At 38.2% G+C, this 18,762-nt stretch overlaps 1 protein-coding gene across 1 annotated transcript in view; it reads left to right on the forward strand.

The window, feature by feature from the left end:
* The window catches only part of LOC149240224 (embryonic stem cell-specific 5-hydroxymethylcytosine-binding protein), a 257,648-nt gene that overhangs the window by 88,615 nt on the left and 150,271 nt on the right, over positions 1-18,762 (forward strand). Inside the window, exons 3-4 of the mRNA XM_089373656.1 lie at positions 8,411-8,496; positions 10,861-10,973. Of these exons, the coding sequence (XP_089229782.1) occupies positions 8,411-8,496; positions 10,861-10,973 (199 nt within the window). The remainder of the gene's footprint in view (positions 1-8,410; positions 8,497-10,860; positions 10,974-18,762) is intronic.

Here is an 18,762-nt window from a genome sequence, read left to right on the forward strand (position 1 = left end):
TTGAATGCTTGTCCTCTTCCTTGATTCCCAGCTCTCCTCTTACCTTTGCTGTTGAATTTGTCATTCCTTTGATTGCCATCAGAGGGATTTCGAGTTGCACCACTGCACACTGTACCATGCTTCTCTAATCATGATTATCATCATGCTGCCCATATCCATGATTTTATCCATCGTAATGCTGCTCAAACTAGTGTGCATCATCATCATGCTATCCTATATGTCCATGATCTCATGTTTCCCTTTATGTCCATGATCTCATTTACCATGATGCTCATGACCTCATACATAGTGACTTGCTTTATCGCAAATGTAACATCGTCATTTTCTTCTAGCCTTAGGTCCAGCCTTTCCTTTTGATTTAGTCCCGGAATTATTTCTTTTCTTTGCATGAGAAGAAAAAACAGCAGGAGGACCTTTAGGCAAGGGCATTTCCTGCTCTTCTACCCTTGTTTGTTCTTGAATGCATCTAGCCATTAATTCCTCGAAACTAGGAATTACATTATTGTTCAGAAGAGTAGTCCTGAACACATACCATTCAGATGGTAATCCTCCGAGAGTTGTGAGTGCCATTTCTTTGTCAGTAATGGTTTCCCCAATAGATAGGAGATCGTTCTTGATCTCGGTGATTCTTAAGAAGTATGCTTGCATACTTTCATCTTTACCCTTCTTGATTTCCCTCAACTTATTTCTAAGAAACAAAACTTGATTTGCATTATTAACTTTAAATAAACACACCAGTCTGTCGTAGATTTCCTTGGAGGTGTCTAGATCAGAGATGTAGGCCACCAAGCGCTTGTCGATAGAGTCCCGGATGATCTTCTTTGTTTTGACTTCTCCATTTTTCCATTTGTTCCAGGCAACAACAGATGCATTTGATGAAGGCTCAACAATATTGCCTCTTACATGGTCCAGCACTCCTTGATCTTCAAGGGTTAGATCGATAGACATCTTCTATCCGTGATAGTCAACTTTCTCACGGAGCTTGTCTTCGGCAGGAAAGAGTGTTGAGGACCCCATAGTTCTTTTAGGATAGCCTTGCCAATCTTCTCTTCAATGATTGCTCTTGCTCTTGCTCGGGCTTTGTCTTCACCTCGGCTCTGATACCATGTTAAGTTATGGTATGTTCTATGCTTATAACAGTTTACTTCTTTTTCTTATTATATTCCACCGATTAGCAATCACATCATGTACATAAAGTAAAGTGCAGATAGAACATTAAACGATCGACAGAAAACAAGCCAAGACAAGAGACACAAGATGTGGCAGCTAGCCAGGGACAAACCCCACAATGTGTGGGGAAACCCTTTGATCAAATCTTCTTTTATCTTCAATAATTCAGCAGAGAGAAATAGTACAATAAATCTGATTCATATCAGCAGTAGCAAACCCTAGATCAGTAGCATCAAAACTAGGGCAGACCATATCTCACAAACCGACAGTCGGATTGACTTCATTCCACCACCAAAAGTTTCGACTTCCAGAGGAGGTTCAGATGAACCTACAGCGCAGTTCAGATGAGGAGATCTTCTAGGCCACGCAAGTCAATCTTTACTTCTGCAGTTGCAGCTTCAGTTTCAGCAGTTTCCGGCTTCAAACTAGGGCAGTCGATATCTTGCAAACCGTTCGTCAGATTGACTTCATTCCACCACCAAAAGTTGCGACTTTCAAAGGAGGTTCAGATGAACCTACAACGCAGTTCCAAAGAGGAGATCTTCTAGGCCACGCAAGTCAATCTTTACTTCTGCAGTTGCAGCTTCAGTTTCAGCAGCTTCCTGGCTTCACATGTGTGAGAGAGAGAGACCCATTTCAGCGCAGTAGAGAAGAGACTCATATCTGCGCAGTAGAGAGAGAGATGTGATGAGATGAGTGAGTCCAAATGAGGAAAAGTCCTCTTATATTTATACACAACGTTGGTCGGTGAATAGATGCGACTGTTGGGCTTCTGAGCCTACATGAGTTGTAGGTCGGCTTGATAATAATTCCATAATCAAAATAAATTCATATCTCCATGAATACTTATCGGAATTGGATGATCTTTATATCAATCCTACACCTCTCGACGGGAGGAATCTAATAAAAATATTATTAGCCATGAATAAGATGACCCACATGAAGTTTTGCCCTGGTTGCCAATTTTAACAAGTATCATGTTGGTGAGTGGTAAGGAATTGCTACAAGAGGTGGATAAAAGCGAAGAGATGCATTTCGCTATCGTGGGAAGGCCAAAGGTAATTTTAACCTCCACAAATTTAAATGATTTGCCTGAAGAAATTCAATCTGTGTTAAATAGTTACATGGATATCATTATGGATGAATTGCCGAATGAATTACCACCGATTAGAAGTATAAGTCACCATATCGATTTAATACCAAGAGCAAGTCTACCTAATAAAGCTGCATATAGATTAACTCCTCAGGAAAACGTAGAAGTTGCAAGACAGGTTCAAGAGCTGATGGACAAGGGGCTGATTCGAGAAAGTCTGAGTTCGTGTGTTGTGCCGACGGTGCTTAGTCCGAAAAAGGGAGGAGAATGGCGCATGTGCACCGATTCCAGAGCTATCAACAAGATAACAGTTAGGTATAGATTTCCTTTTCCCAGGATGGATGTTTTAATGGATTGTTTAAGTGGATCCAGGTACTTTACTGAGATAGATCTGAAAAGCGGGTATCATCAGATCAGAATTCGGGAAGGCGATGAATGGAAAACAACTTTCAAAACCAACAGTGGACTGTATGAGTGGTTAGTGATGCCTTTTGGGCTCACTAATGCGCCCAGCACATTCATGAGACTAATGAATGAGGTTCTGAAAGAATATACAGGTAAATTTGTTGTTGTTTACCTTGATGATATTCTAGTTTTCAGCAAAAGTAAAGAGGAGCATTTGGAACACTTGAAGTTAGTTTTGAAAACTCTGCAGAAAGAGAAACTACTAATCAATCTGAAGAAATGTAGTTTCATGAAAGAGGAGCTGGTATATTTGCGATTTGTGATTTCCAGAGACGGTTTGAAAATGGATCCGGAGAAGGTACAAGCAATTAGAAACTGGCCTACTCGCAGGAGTGTATTCGAGGTAAGAAGTTTCCATGGACTTGCTAGTTTCTATCGAAAATTTATAAAGGGATTTAGTCAAGTTTGTGCACCAATCCTTGAGACAATCAAGGAGGTGAATCAACGATTTCGATGGACAGAAGCAGCTGATAGGAATTTTAATTTGCTGAAAAAGAAGATAACAGAAAAGCGTATTTTGGCATTGCCAAATTTCGAGAAAGTCTTTCAAGTGGAAACTGATGCAAGTGGAGAAGCAGTTGGTGCGGTGCTAAGCCAAGAGCAAAGGCCGATAGCATATTTCAGCGAGAAGTTAAATGATGCAAAGAAAAAATATTCTTCTTATGATAAAGAATTTTACGCTATTGTGCAGGCATTGAAAAAGTGGAGGCATTACTTGTTGCCAAAGGCGTTCATCTTATATTCAGACAACCACGCTTTGCAGTTTATTAATAATCAACCAAAGCTAAGTCAGAAGCACGCCAAGTGGGTGGAATTTCTACAAAGTTTCACTTTTGTAATAAAGCATAAAAGTGGTAAGTCTAATAAAGTGGTGGATGCATTAAGCAGAGTAAGTTTTCTTTTGCAAGAATTTAAAGTGGGTGTTGTAGGTTTTGATGAAATGATAGAAATGTACAACGATGATGAGGATTTTAAAGACATCTACACAACAATGCAGAATCCGGTGAGCCATAACAGAAGTCAATGGATGGATTACCTTATTCAAGGAGGCCTGTTATTTAAAAGCAACAAATTATGCATTCCTAAATGTTCCATGAGAGAGAACATCATTAAAGAGAAGCACAGTGGAGGATTTTCTGGTCATTTTGGACAAGACAAAACTTTCGCCCAGGTGAATGCTTTTTATTATTGGCCTAAAATGCAAACTGATATTAAAAAGTTTGTTGAGAAATGCAGGGTATGTCAGTATGCCAAAGGAAGGAGTCAGAATACCGGTCTATATCAGCCATTGCCCATACCAGATCGACCATGGGATGCAGTGAGTATGGATTTTGTTCTGGGTTTACCAAAAACTCAGAGAGGAAACGATTCTATTTATGTTGTTGTAGACAGATTTTCTAAAATGGCTCATTTTATTGCTTGTAAGAAGACTAATGATGCCACACACATAGCAAATTTATTCTTTTCAGAGATTGTAAGATTGCATGGTTTGCCTGTAAGTATTGTATCAGATCGAGACACTAAATTTGTAGGGCATTTCTGGAGGACACTTTGGAAGAAACTGGGAACTAAACTCAGCTTTAGTTCAGCCTACCATCCTCAGACGGATGGACAAACTGAAGTTGTGAACAGAAGCTTGGGAAATATACTAAGAAGTCTGGTACATCAGAATCCCAAACAGTGGGATTTGGCATTAGCTCAAGCTGAATTTGCTTACAATGACACACCAACTGAAGCACTGGAATGAGTCCATTTCAGATTGTCTTTGGAATGCATCCGAGAGGAGTATATGAGCTAAGAGACTTGGGGAAACAAGAAGCCATAAGTGCAAGTGCTGAAGATTTTGTTGAACAAATGCAGAAGCTACAAGAAGAAGTTAAAGGTAAACTACAGGAAAGCAACAAGAAATACAAGCAGAAGGCAGATCTGAAAAGAAGAGAAAAAGAATTTCAAGTGGGAGATTTGGTCATGGCATATTTGAGGAAAGAGAGATTTCCTATCATAATTAAAAGGAAATTTTCAGCCAATGCATATGAATTTGAGTTGTCGGAAGGGATCGGAATATCCCCCAACTTTAATATTGCAGACTTGTATCCATTGAGAGAGGCCGAAACAGAGTTACAGACTGAAGCTACAAGCGATGAAGTTCAAACTGTGGATTGGGAAGAATAGGTACCAAAAACATCTAAGAAAGAAGTTGAAGCTATTTTAGATCAAAGGATATCCAAGAAAACTCGAGGACAGACATATTTTCAGTATCTTGTCAAGTGGAAAGAGCAGCCAATGGAAGATTCCAGTTGGTTGACAGCAACTGAATTGCAGAAATACGGCATAAATCCTGAAAGTTTAAAGAACCAATCTTTTCGTCTTCGGGAGTTTGATGCAGGAGCATCAGAACTGACCAGCAATGTGGAAAATTGTCCACATGTTGTGGTTTGACAGGGTGAATTTTATTACTGTTTGTTCAATTTCAATTTTACTGGGGAGGTCGATTCTTCATATAGTTTGTTATTATTGTGATAAATGCAACTGTTTCATTTGAGATTTTCTTTAATAATAGAAGATTATGTTAGTTGTTTGTTAGAGCAATTAGTGGAGGAAATACATAAAAAATGTAATAAGCAAAGAGATTTGGGAGGCAGAGTAGGTGTGGTGTGGTTGTTTGTATGGGCGAAAAGCTCCGATTAATAAAGAAGACTGTTTTTGAAGAAAACCGGAGATCGTTCTTGGGGAAAAGGCATCAAAGCAAATCTCTGTTTTATTAGTGCTGATGAATAAAAAAATAGTGTTTGTGCCCAATGTGTGATGGTTGATCTGTGTTATAAATGGAATAGACGTGGTTGTGTTAATGGTATGCAGATTAATACGTTGACAATTCTCTGAATTAGTTCGAACTGTGGTTTCAGTTTAAACTTGATAAAATATCTGTGTTATGATCAATGATATGTGTTAAATTTTGTGAGTGGAATCTTCCCACAGAGTATAACCAAAAAACAGACTGCGTGGATTTTTGGGACAACGCCAGATTTTGGAAATTGTGATTCCTAAAATCTCGCCTCAAAATCCCGGATATTGTTAATTGCCAGTTGTGATTCGAATTGCTGTTCAGAATTAGCTTGTTAGATTGGATATTCATTAGTTTGCGCCCAGCAATCCCAACAGTTGCGTAATGGAGCACAGAAAACGCCAATTTACTTTGCCAGATCGAAAAACAAGTAGTTGATTTCGATGAACAAGAGATTTGATTGAAGAAAAGCGCTTGCAGAGTTTATGTGAAATTTTGAGGACCACGCTGGTGTTTTGAAACAATGTCATGTTTATGAATACATAGCGCTTCTGCATGTTTATGTTTGTATTGCTAATACGTTATTGATTGCAGTCTAAGTGAATTGAGCACAAAAGTTTTAGAACATCGCGTTCAGGACCAGTAAAATGAAAAACGCAGATCTACAGAAATTCTACAGGTTGCAATTAAATTCCATGTCACGACAACTTTTCTGGGCATAGATATATGGTATTATTTACGTTGTGGCAAATGTAAATAGATTGCATCGGATTGATTCAATCGGTAAATGGTTGATTTTATTTGTTAATTGCAACTAATGCAACGCAGATAGGGCGCAAATGTTTTTGCTTTGTTTGAAACCAGTGGCTGGTATCTCATATATGATATAAAACTAATTATATGGCTGCGCCCTGTATGAAACAAGAAAGGAATCCAATTTCTATGTTTAAGTTGAAACAGAGTTTCTATTTTGGTATTTGGCATTTTAGAAGTCAATAAGATTGATTTGTATGCTTGTAATACAATTGGAGTGCGCTCAGAGTTTCAGGTACATTAAAGAACCTCAGAGCATGGTTTGATTTGACAGGTTCTCAGCTCAGGTTTTACATAAGGCAACAGGATATGCTTTAGTGTTAGAGGGAGCTACTATAGACACTGAGATGGTTTGGAGACAGATCCATGTGGAGGAGGCTCTTCCAGAAGTACCTCCCTCGCCAAGAGGGAGTATTGAAGTTTGTAGCTCAGGCAGGTACTTCTACACAAGCCTTATGTCTAGGCATGTAGATGTTGCCCACATTTCACCTTAGAATATTTGTTGATGTAACTTTGCCTAAGTTAATCTTAGGAAAAAGCACGTAATTATATGTTGGCTTATTGAGCTAAAATAAAAATTTAGATAAAGTAAATTATTTACTTTAATGATTGAGTTTTAATGTTAGTCATCGATTTGAAGCGAGGCAATATCTCATCTTGGCCATCCCTCTCTTTGAGATTAGGGCTAGGGTTAGGATTAGGGTTTTGGCTCAATGCAAAGTTATAAAGATAAGGCGAAAGTGAGGATAAGACACAACAACAACACAAGATTGAGAGAGGCCTCTTAGTGAGCGTGTGCTAGGTTTGAGATAGTGCAGTAACGCTGGTGATCAATTTTGTGTTTTCTCGGTTGCGGCATTATCCCAGGATGGGAGCCCAAGTATGTTATGTGATTAACTCATTAATGAAGAACTGTTGATTAGGCAGAAATTTGTTTGTGTATGTGATTCAAATCGAGTAATTTTACTTCCGCTAAATATTTTTTGTGTTAGGAACTTCGCTGTGTATTTGTTCAATTAATAATTGTTGGGAACTGAATATCAGTTGCTGGGTTTAGAAAATTCTAATAGTGACCACAAAATCCAATGAGTCAAACCTGGTCAAACAGGCCACATTTCAGCCTCTTGCCTTTCTTCTCAAATTTGGTCAACTTTGTTCAACAAGGGCAAATTTTGGCCTCTTGCAGCAACCTTGAAGCTCGGTCAACTTGCCTCAAACCTACAGTCAACCTTCCTTAGAAATTCGGTCAAATCTTGTCTCATAAAATTTGGTCAATGTTGGTCAAATGGATCTCCTTGAATCTCTCTCTCTCCTTTGCATGCATGAATAGAAAACAAATGATCTTGTGGGTGATCCGAATTGCTCCAAATGGTTGAGGACGAATGGCAATATATAGTAGTTGAAGTGCTCGAATACGTGTCTTTTCACTGGGCCGACTTTTACCTTTTGGAGGCAAAAGCGGAAATTCAAATTTTTGACTTCGAACTGACTTACAATCAAATATATATTTTCATTTTCTTTTATTTGTGGGCTAATATAAATTATGAATACTGACCGCGGCCACCAAAAATTCAACAATTTCGAAGTTTCAATATAATGCGCTCTTTATAAAATAGCACGTTTCTTTTTCTTATTATTTATGATTGTTATACTGAAGTTCCAACTAAATGTTGCGTTCATTTAAGGACTTCTTAAATTTGGTAAGCCAAATTCGTAATCAATGCAGTTGTTAAACTTGTGTGTGTTAATTTTCATAATATGGACATTTTTTGATATTAAACTTGTGTAAAATTTCAGTACATGTTTTTTGGTTTTCCAAGGTTTGAATTCGTGATTCCTTGAATAGGGATGAAATATTTGGTTTGATTTGAGATTGTAAAGTCACACTCTTAGAATTACCATTTTATCCTAGACATTGAAAATCTATTAGTGTTTACTTTCTTCCTGTTTGTATGATGTGACACACATTGGAAAATATTTTTATAGCTTATTTGGATTTTGGATGTGGTTATATTGTGGGGAAATGTTTTCCATTGCATTGGTCTTTCAAAATTTTAGCACTCAGTAGGTTGTTTTTCTTGCAGTTCAATGCTCGATCAGAATCGGTTCATGAGAAGGCTTCTTTTCGTCGACTTATTCCAAGTTGTCGTTGCCTTGTGACAGTTGAAGGGTATGTGTATTGTTGAAGTTCACCAGGAAGCATGTTATAAGAATCTTTTGAATTGTTTGATGCTACTTATTTTTTGTGCCTTTTCTTGAACCTATGCTATATTATTGGAATGAAGGGATAGTATCAACCATATTTGTAATGCCCATTGATTGGTCATAATTAGCATTGTTAATGTCAATTGGGTCTAGTTTGGGTGGTTAACGAGAAGAAATGTTATCCTCCTCACACAAGTTCAATTCCCGCTTTTGACATGTTTCATTTTTGGTGAGACAATTTTCGTTGAGGGTGTGAGCCATTGCAGAATATCTTACACTTTCCAATGGTTTGGAGGGTGGTGTGCTTGGTTACATGAGAAAATTTGATAAACACTGTTATTGACTTTGACATCTGCAGATTGCTCACATCAGTTTTTAATGGGATCTTTGATTGTTAGGTCCTAATGATATCTTGTGTGAACACAATGTTCTTTTGGTTGGTTAGCATTAGCATTGTTTGACAATTTTTACGGATGACTAATATGTTTCCAGGTACTTATTGGATGCTTAGAATATTATTATATTTATGCATTGCTTTGCTAAAGACTTCATAGAATATATTTTTTTGTTTCGACAAGCATGCATTTTAAACGACATTTAAAAACAATTTGATTCCAATACTAATACCATTGGTTGGTTAAACAAGTAGACTTCCTTTCTCAACAAAGGTGAGTAGATCAAATTTATCCAATTTAACAAGTAGACTTCCTTTCGCAACATAGGCGAGTAGATCAAATTTATCCAGTTTAACACCAAACTCAAGATAATCTATATCTTTCTTATACATGTCCATTCTATCTGAAGTTTGTGGCTCTGTAATTTTTAATCGTTGTTAACTCCCCCAAAATGAATATTGATAGGTTAAAGGTTGCTTTGCGCCCTTGTCTCAAAGGAAAGGTGATCCTTGTTAGCATTAAAAGCTAAGTCACCTGAGATGATGGCACAGGACACACAGGACATGGAAATTTGAGTGTCTGACAGGAGAAACGATGGCCTTGGAAGCAGGACACAGAAGACACAATATATATATATATATATATATATATATATATATATATATATAAAACAAATTACTGAGTTACACGTACAAAAGTGAAATATAGACATAAAGATTCAGATTTCTTTAGAATTTTGAAAGTAAAACACGATGATTCAAATTCTGTCATGCGAGTTCTACATCAACGATGATAAAATGACAAACACACAATAAATTAGAACAGTAAACTGTAGTTTTCTGATTAAGTCATCAAAATGAAAATGTTTACATAGATACTAAGTGATTGCTACTATAGGTGTGAATGTCCATGAAGAATACAAACTAGGGTAGATACTATGATGACAGATGAATAAATCTTAGAGATTGTGATGTTAGTTTTGAACTCCAACAACCTGGCCAATTACTACCTAGCAGGTTCCTTACAGTATCATTTAATTATTATACAGATCTACTAAATAAAAGACACAAATGCGATTTTAACATAAACAGCGGAAGCAAATTAATCACCAATCTGATTCATATATACACAGATTTTCTTCCCTTAAAATCTGCTATTTCATTAAATTAAAATCTATAGCAGGCAAGCACTCCCTTCCAGGGGATAATGGTCCTCTGAGGAAAAGCACACAAATGATAAACCTGGAATCCAGCTGATCAAATCCTTGATCTGTTCGATCTGTTGGCTGATGTGGATCACACCCATGACAAAGGAGCATTTGTTAAATGTGAAATTTGTGTTTAACTGTAGCCTCTATGCAAGGAAAATTCACCCTTATAATGTGAAAATCATAAGAATTGTGGAATCTTTCAAGTCCTTGAGGATATGAGAGTCATGTTTGTTGTCCTTGTGTGTTTATCAACAAGTAGAGACAAAATAATTTGATAAAAAACTAAATATCTCATAATCTCCTGAAGGCATTTCCATCCTGGAGTTTATTACATCTCTGATGGTAAGAAAAGTGAAATGCCAGCTATAATTGTTTAAAGGTTTCTATTGTACAACTCTCTTATGCATAATTAGTCTTTTTATTCACTTCAACTAAAGAAAGAGGTAGTGTACTCACCCAGGAGTATCCAAGTCTGCATTGCCTGATTAGTTTGTTTATGTTTCTAGATATAATTTAGGGTTACTGTATTATAATTTATGAAGCCTAGTATACTTTTTGTTGGCAGGATCCTCCAAGTCATTTGAGCTTATGTTTCTCCATTAGTATGCTTTTCCTAATTTTCTTGTTGTTGCAACATTTCCCTCCTTGGATAGTGTTTTCATTCTATTTATAAATTTTTGTCTCATATATTGTTGTAATGAGATGCTATTTGATTGTTTCATAGTTTTTACGAGTGGAAAAAGGATGGAGCAAAGAAGCAACCATTCTATATACATTTTCAAGATGAAAAACCCCTTGTCTTTGCAGCTCTTTATGACACATGGCAAGATTCTGAAGGTGAAGCATTTTCTTTGATTTGCTGAATATAATGAGCAAGCTTTCTTTGCGTAATTCAGATGACATTTTGTTGTTGTTGTTGGAAAATGCTTCTTATAATTAACATTAAATATGAAAAATACAAAATCAACTCGGATCTATCCAAAGAACAATTTTTTTTCCTTAAATTAGATTGAACATGAAGTTCAGAAACATTGGCATCTTTCATATTTGGATTGCTCTTGTCATACAACAACCCACAGAAAGAAAATATACAGTAATTTATTGCACTAGAGAGTACATTCATTATAATCCAAAATATGATTTTCTGATTGTTTGGAGGCACTCTTGATTTTCAATGTTTCTTTGCTAATAGGACTAGACTTTGTAAAGAACAAAATTTCAGGAAGAATTGTTATCATAATTATTAAGTCAAGTTTTAATATTTCCTTTGCTTTTATGGCCTCAATAGCTTGCTTATGTCCTCAATTTCATAAGAATTATTTTCATATATACTGAGCGAAGTTTTAAAAGATCCTATGATGGATACTTATGCAATTTTTTTGCAATATGCATATTTTCCAAGTGCCTTTGGAGCAAGTTCTCTTATTTTGTAATAGTGGACTTGTTCATGATGCTAGATGATATGGTTGTGGCATTCTCAAAATATTTGGTTGGGTATGCATTCAAGAGTAATTTTCAACTGCACTAGGCAAAACCAATTATGCCCATGTTTGTTTCTTGACTTTTTGCTTGAAGCAATGTACAATCCCGCGAAAGGCATATGCTAGTTCTACGCTTGATCTTTGTTACTGTTACCACCATTTTGTGGGTGATGTCCCTAGGATAAATTTTTTCTCCAAGATGGTCCTTAACCGGCAGCGAGCAGCCCCTTGCAGCCACCAACTAGCTCATTGTGCCATTTCTCCGCCACCTGAGCCAGCAGCCCCTTGCAGCCACCAACTAGCTCATTGTGCCATTTTTCTGCCACCTGAGCTAGCCGTGTGGTCCCTCACCCATCTATCATGATCGTATGTTTGAAGGTGGGCTTCCCAAACCTAAAGGTATGCCTTGTCATTTTGTAATTGAGTATTGTAGTTTGCTTATTATGGAAATTTCTGGGCATGGATTAATGTGGGGGGGGGGGGGGCGGGGATTCGGCGGAAAGAGTGGGCTAGGTTTGTGCTTTTGTCCCCTATACCTCTTTTGGATGTTACCCTTAGATCTTAGTCCGGTGGGATCCCTTTTATTGACCTTTGGGTTTTAGGGATGGTACTACATGGGAAACCCTAATTTTTTGTGTGGTCCTGCTTCTTCATCCACATATATCACCCCTTTCTGTTCATTACAACCCCATTCATCATTTCTCCCACCTAGGTCCACATCCCTCCACTGGGTCCACATAGCGTTGGCCTCCCTTTCCCCTTCCCGCACCTTTGGTTGGGCCTGAAACAATGCCCCAAAGGTTGATGCAGCTGAAAAGAAAAGTAAAAACATAATTGGCCACATTCAATAGGAAAATGTGCTACAAAATGCAAAAGATGGTCAGGACAAACACATTCAGCACGTGGGCAAGGCCAAATGCATGAGCTCTACCCTATGCCCATGGCCATCACCTCGGTTCCTTCAGGTCCTAGATGAGCCTCACTTATCATTAAGGAACCCATGATTGTCCCAACCCCTAGTGGGTAATGAACCACCCTATCTTAAAGGGGATATCCACTGCTATACCTTACACATCATGCTCTTATCCCTTGAACCCCGAGCAATTAATCAAAGAAAAATCATAAAAGGAAAAAGACATATGAAGAAGGGTGGAAAAATCAAGGTTGAGGTATCTCATGCATCACGATTGATCCCTCCTATACATTATATACCCAAGTATGGACTTCTCTTTATCAACTACCCTTGTACCCTGACATGTGGCCTAGGATTTCTCCTTTCATTCCCTATTCCATTCATCTCTTTATCGCATGCCACCACCATTTGACAGATGTACCTTGGACATATTGTCCCCTTTAAAGGTAGAAACCACTTAATAGGGTACTTGGTTAACCCCCCTTGGAGCTTGGAGACATTAGCACATGTCAAAGCCCACTATGGAAGGGCATGCCATTATGAAGTGCCCACCTATTGTCCATGGTTTGTAAGCTCTTTAACTCGATTTCTTTAAATGAATTGTTGTATTGGAAGGCAAGGGGACGCATTGGATCTTATGCAGAATTGTAGATGGTCTCCATTTTGGGTTTGGTCTCCCTATACGGGGTCGTAACCCTCTAGAGGGCCACATTGGCACATGTAGGGTGTATGTAGAAGAGCCATGGGCCTCCACAACAGTAGACAACATTTCATGGAGCCCTAGAGATGTTCAAAGTTTGTTTGAGATTCACCTATTGGGCGAGGAAGATGCACTTGGTTCACCATGCCCAGCCAGAATTCAAGGAAGTGCTTATTGTGATGCAAGAAAGAAAGGAATTAGTAATAAGACCTAATTACTAAGTTAGCAAGGTAGTAAAAATGTAAAAAACCCCCTACCAAGTTTAGGGGGTGGGATACCATGGGAATAAATCCCAAGCTCCCCTTATAAAAGATGCCTTTGTTATTATTAGAATTTACAAAGAGATGACCTTCCTTAGACAAGAGAGAAAGGGAGTTTAATGTCTCTAAGGAGGGTTTGCAAAATAATTATCCTTAATGGCAAATGCCCCTTCCTTGAGATGCTAATATGGAAAAGAGGAATTTAAACATGATATAGCGATAGCTTATGATGAAACTCCCTTAACCAATAAATTAATGAGGGAAAATTCTACAATGATTTTTATAATATTTCTAATAAAAAGATTCCCCCAAAAATGAAAACAACTTTCCTCAAGAAAATAATTTCACTCTCCCTTGCAAAACAATATTATCAAGAAAACCAAATCTAAACCCTCAGATCTGCAAGGAAATAAAGATAAAATCTAAAAAACTATATACAAAAACTTAGTAGGAATCAAATGGGTTAGATTATATATACTGTTGAGAAATATAGGGCATAGCAATTATGTGATTTCTCTTCTATTAGTAACTGCTTGTGAGTGTTTTTTACTTCTTAGATTAGGAACTTCTTTTACTTAGGTTATTAGTGTTCTTCTTCATCAAACAACTACCAATGCATAAACCATAAAGAGACAAGAGACACAAAATATAGGCTATGAGCTAGGGCCAAAACCTCTCACTCTTTGAGAGGAAAACCCGAACAAATTCTTCTTCTTATAGAGACTCCAATTGACGAATACCAAGACCATGACCTAGACCCTTGACCAAAATGACCTCTCCAAGACCAAGTCAACTTTCTGCAATTTAGCCTTCACTTCTCTAACTCATATCTAAACTTTTCAGTCTCCTTGACTGTAGTCTTTGGCTTGCTGTAGTAGACTCTCTCTTTCTTGCACGTGTGACTGATAAGGGATGAGTTCTGTCCCTTATTTCTTCGCTTTAACTAGGAAGATGCTCTATATTGACTTGATATGCAGCATAAACATCTTAATTCAGATTCTTATCTTCTGTAATTCTGTTCTTACCTTTCCTCGCATATGTGGCAGACCTTACCCAGAAAACAGTCCTGAAATATCTTCGATCTTCCTTCAAACTTGATCTTCTTTCCTTCGCTGGGATGTAGGGCTGTTATTTACCCTTCGATCGAAATCTTGACTGAAAATCTTGCTTTGAAATGACAGTTGAGCTACCTATTTATAGTTGGTTCCTGTGAATATAAGCTTGCTTGACTTGGGTGTGAGCTGACATGTTAGTTGAGGAGATCAGTGACACACTTTCTTTCTCTGGTTCAAACTCACTTTTTTGCTGAATCCCTTCAGTTGGATAGCTCGATTTGACAAGGAACTCACTCTCCTCTTGTGTCATACCTCTCTCTATCTCCATCCCATCGATTTTCTCCAATAATTTCTCATTGGAGCTTGAACGACCATGGTTAGATCCCCATCAATGGCTCAGATCATCTTAGATTTGATCCATGTGAGTCTCTATAGCATACTCGACTCTCCTTAATTAATTCCCATTAATTAATCAATTCTCCTAAGTTAGACATTTTTTAATTATTGATCAATTAATTTAATTAAGGCATTTCACAAGCTTATCTTGCGAAACCTTTTATGGGTTTTGGAGATCTCGTGTTCTTTAGTCTCTTAGACATAAATCGAGACTAAAACACTTGTCCATTGTTACCAAAATCTAACATTTATGGTACAAGTATTGGTCTCATGGGTCTCCTGGTGAAAGATAAGCTTGTTGATTGCTCCAAATGAGAGTACTGGCAATGGTGCTAGCCCTCCCATATTTGAAGGGTGAGACAAACCTCCTCTAGGCCTTGGATCAACGACCAAACCGTGTGTACACTGCTAAGCCGACTAGGGGCAATGCTGGTCCAAGTGCATCATCCTGCTAGATTGTGTGGCAACATGGACCATAGCCATGACAAAGTCCTGTTCACATATTTCATTTAGACCTGGATGATCATGGAGCGAGGCCAACTGAAAATCGACAACAACTTCTCAAGGAGGAGGTAAAAATCCCCATGATAACAATAGGGTTTGAATGGAATTTGCAATGCTCAGTTCACTACAGGTGCAACAACACAATGAAGTGGAGACGGTGGGGCTTGATAAGGTAGTTATCCTAAGTTCTAATTATTACCCCATCCAATCTTCACTGTTGATTACTCAAAACATAATCTCCACCATTAGAACCTCTAGCTGGATAGGATCCATGTGGGCATTGTGGACCCCAAGCCACCCATACCTGATTCATGTGAAGCTCCCCTATTTGTCAACTGTCGTGGATGGGGAGTGCAAAATCACACACACACATGTATAAGTATACCCCTATGCCATACAAACCCATGGTGGACACAAAATAAACCAAAGGGAAATTCATTACAATGCATATGAATTTATATTGCGCGTTCTCGATATATAATCTTTGAAAGTTAAGAGTATTATGCCAATTCGATAATGAAAGGGATGAATATAGACATGAAGGTCAAAGGTAAGGCCTACCGTGATGATATAGAGTCTATAATTCGATAAAGGTAAACATATATGTATCTAGGTTTAGATATGTGTATATGTGTATTGTGAAGGGGATAAAAAGATCAGGTCCATGTAGTTATGAGAGATAATCTTGGAAACTATAGTTTAAAAAAAGAAGAAAACAAGTCTTGGTACAATAGGTTTCCTTTGGAATTCAACTTAAACAAAGTTACCAAGCATGTGAAATTTGTGTATAAACATTTCATAATGAAATCTCATGGGAACAAAATAGAGGCAACAAATGGTATTACAAAAGTAAGTAACACATGATCAAGTAGTTCATGTTACCCACCACTAGTGGGTGACTCCCATAGGCGAAATTTTCTCCTAGTTTTGTTTTCATCCCGCAACCAACAACCCCTTGCCAACCACTTGATAGCTTTGATGTGCTACTTTTCTCCGCCACTTGAGCCAACCATTGTGTACCCTCACTCATTTGTCATGATCATATGTTTAGAGGTGGGTCATGTAATCCCAAAGGTATGATTTTTCATTATGTAATTGGGTGTCTATGCTTGTTTTTCTTGGGCACACTTGGGCATGGATTATTGGGTGACTTGGAAGAAGGAAGGGCTTTGACTGTACTCTTGTTCCCTTACCTTAACTGGGGGTTAATCCTGAATCCTAGTCCCGTGGGATCTCCTTTATTGGCTATTAGCTTTAGGAGTGGCACTACATGGGAAACCTTGATTTTGGTTTTGTGGTCTTGCTTCCTGATACCATGTATCTCACTCCCCTCTTCTCATTACAAGCCCTTTTTTCATTTTCCCTATTTGGGTCCACATTTGTGCATTGGGTCTACAAGGTGTTAGCCTCCTCTTCCCCTTGTACAAACCTTAGGTTAGGCCTGGAAGGATGCCTTGGAGGTTGATGCAACTAAAAAAAAGATAAAAGCATAATATGGCTAGATACAACAGGAAATGTACCAAAAAATGCAAAAGATGGTCGGGTCAATAAAATTTTGGCATGTGGGCAAAAGCTAAACATGAGCTCCACCCCGTCTCATTACGGCCATCACCCTGGTACCTAGGGCCCCTACGAGTGCCCCTTGCATTATTAAGGAATCCATGAATGTCCCAACCCCTAGTGGGCGATGAACTACCCCACCTTGAGGGGGTAATCACCACTATATCTTACAAGTCATGCTCTCAATCAAAGGAAAAATGCATATGAAAAAGGGTAAAAAAGGCCGATGTCTCTTATGTACCACGATTGTTCCCTCATACATTCATATACCCAAGGTATGGGCCCTCCTCATCATTGCTCCCCTTGTACCATGGCATGTGGCTTGGAGCCTTCCCTTTGTCCCCACTCTGTTCCATCATTATTTCACATGGCACCTACCATTTGAAATGTGTACCTTGGACCTGTCATTCCCTTGGAAGTTGAAACCACCTAATAGGGTCCTTCATTAACTTCTCCTACGAAGGAATGTAATGCTAGTACATGTTCAAAGCTTCAAATTTGGAAGGGAAACCCACTATGAAGTTCTCACTTTTGCCTTTGATTAATAAGCTTATTTACTCAATTGCACTAATAAATCATTGTATTGGAGGGTGAAGAGACACTTTGGACCTTATACAAGATTGTAGGTGGGTTTTCATCTTGGACTTGGCCTCCCTATACGGGGTCCAAGCCCTCCAGAGGATGATAATGACATTTGTAGGGTGAGCATTGAGAGCCATGGACCTTCATTTACGCAGAGCATTGATTGCCACACCATGGGCCTCCATTCATGTAGAGCATTGATTGCCACACCATGGGCTTCTTCAACACCACCATTTGCTTGTTCATGCCCTAGCTATTCAGAGATGATGATGCACTTGGATGACGTTTCCCCAACCGATGACATGTTGCGCTTGACACTTGGCATCTGATCCAAGGCCCAGACATGTGTCATCTTCTAGCGCTGATTGATGGAGCATCGACCTGATTTTGAGCCGCTTGGAGACTCATGACACCCATTTGGATCCCACAAAGGTCAAATAGGGGTCTGGAGCAATGTTATCAGAACCAAACCAGTGATCGAACCGAAAAACCTTGTGGACGGGGAACCAGTTGGAACCGGTAAAAAACCGGAAAAAAGCCAGTTTACCAAAACATATAAAATATTCATATTTTAAAGAAAAAGTATATATATATATATATATATATATATTCATGTGCATCCATATGAATCCAAACCATTTATATACAATTATGCAAAAGTTTTCATTTACATAGCATGTAAAGGTGCACATAATCAAAATAGCATCGAGTGCAATCCATCTCTAAACCGAAAATACATCAACAAATAGGTTCTAGATGGCCTCTAGCATCCAAAAAATATCGTGCTACAACAAATGCCTACATATAATCAAAATCACTGCCTATATTGTGGTCTTCGCCATCAATATAACCATTTAGGCATTAAAATAAGATCGAAAAAATGTAGCATGTCATGTTAAGATTTTGTTTGAGTGATAGGTACGTTTTTAGTAGAGTCATGGTAGAGGAGTTCGACAACCAATGCCACTAACATAGAGGGCTTGGTGCTCTTTATTAAATACTAGCTTCATACCCTCGTACATGACAAAATCCAATGGAAATGTTGCAATCCCTCCAATGCTGAAATCCTGAAAAACTGTTAAGTCTGTTGGATTTTGAGTGAAATCTAAAATTCTACTTTCTCCATATGAAATCCAATGAGGTTGGAACCACTCTCAAACATCCCGAGTCATTTC

This window comes from Pinus tabuliformis, chromosome 8 (genome assembly GCF_031772625.1).
Source record: "Pinus tabuliformis cultivar Carrire ecotype Pingquan chromosome 8, CPIR1, whole genome shotgun sequence".
Lineage (NCBI taxonomy): Eukaryota > Viridiplantae > Streptophyta > Pinopsida > Pinales > Pinaceae > Pinus > Pinus tabuliformis.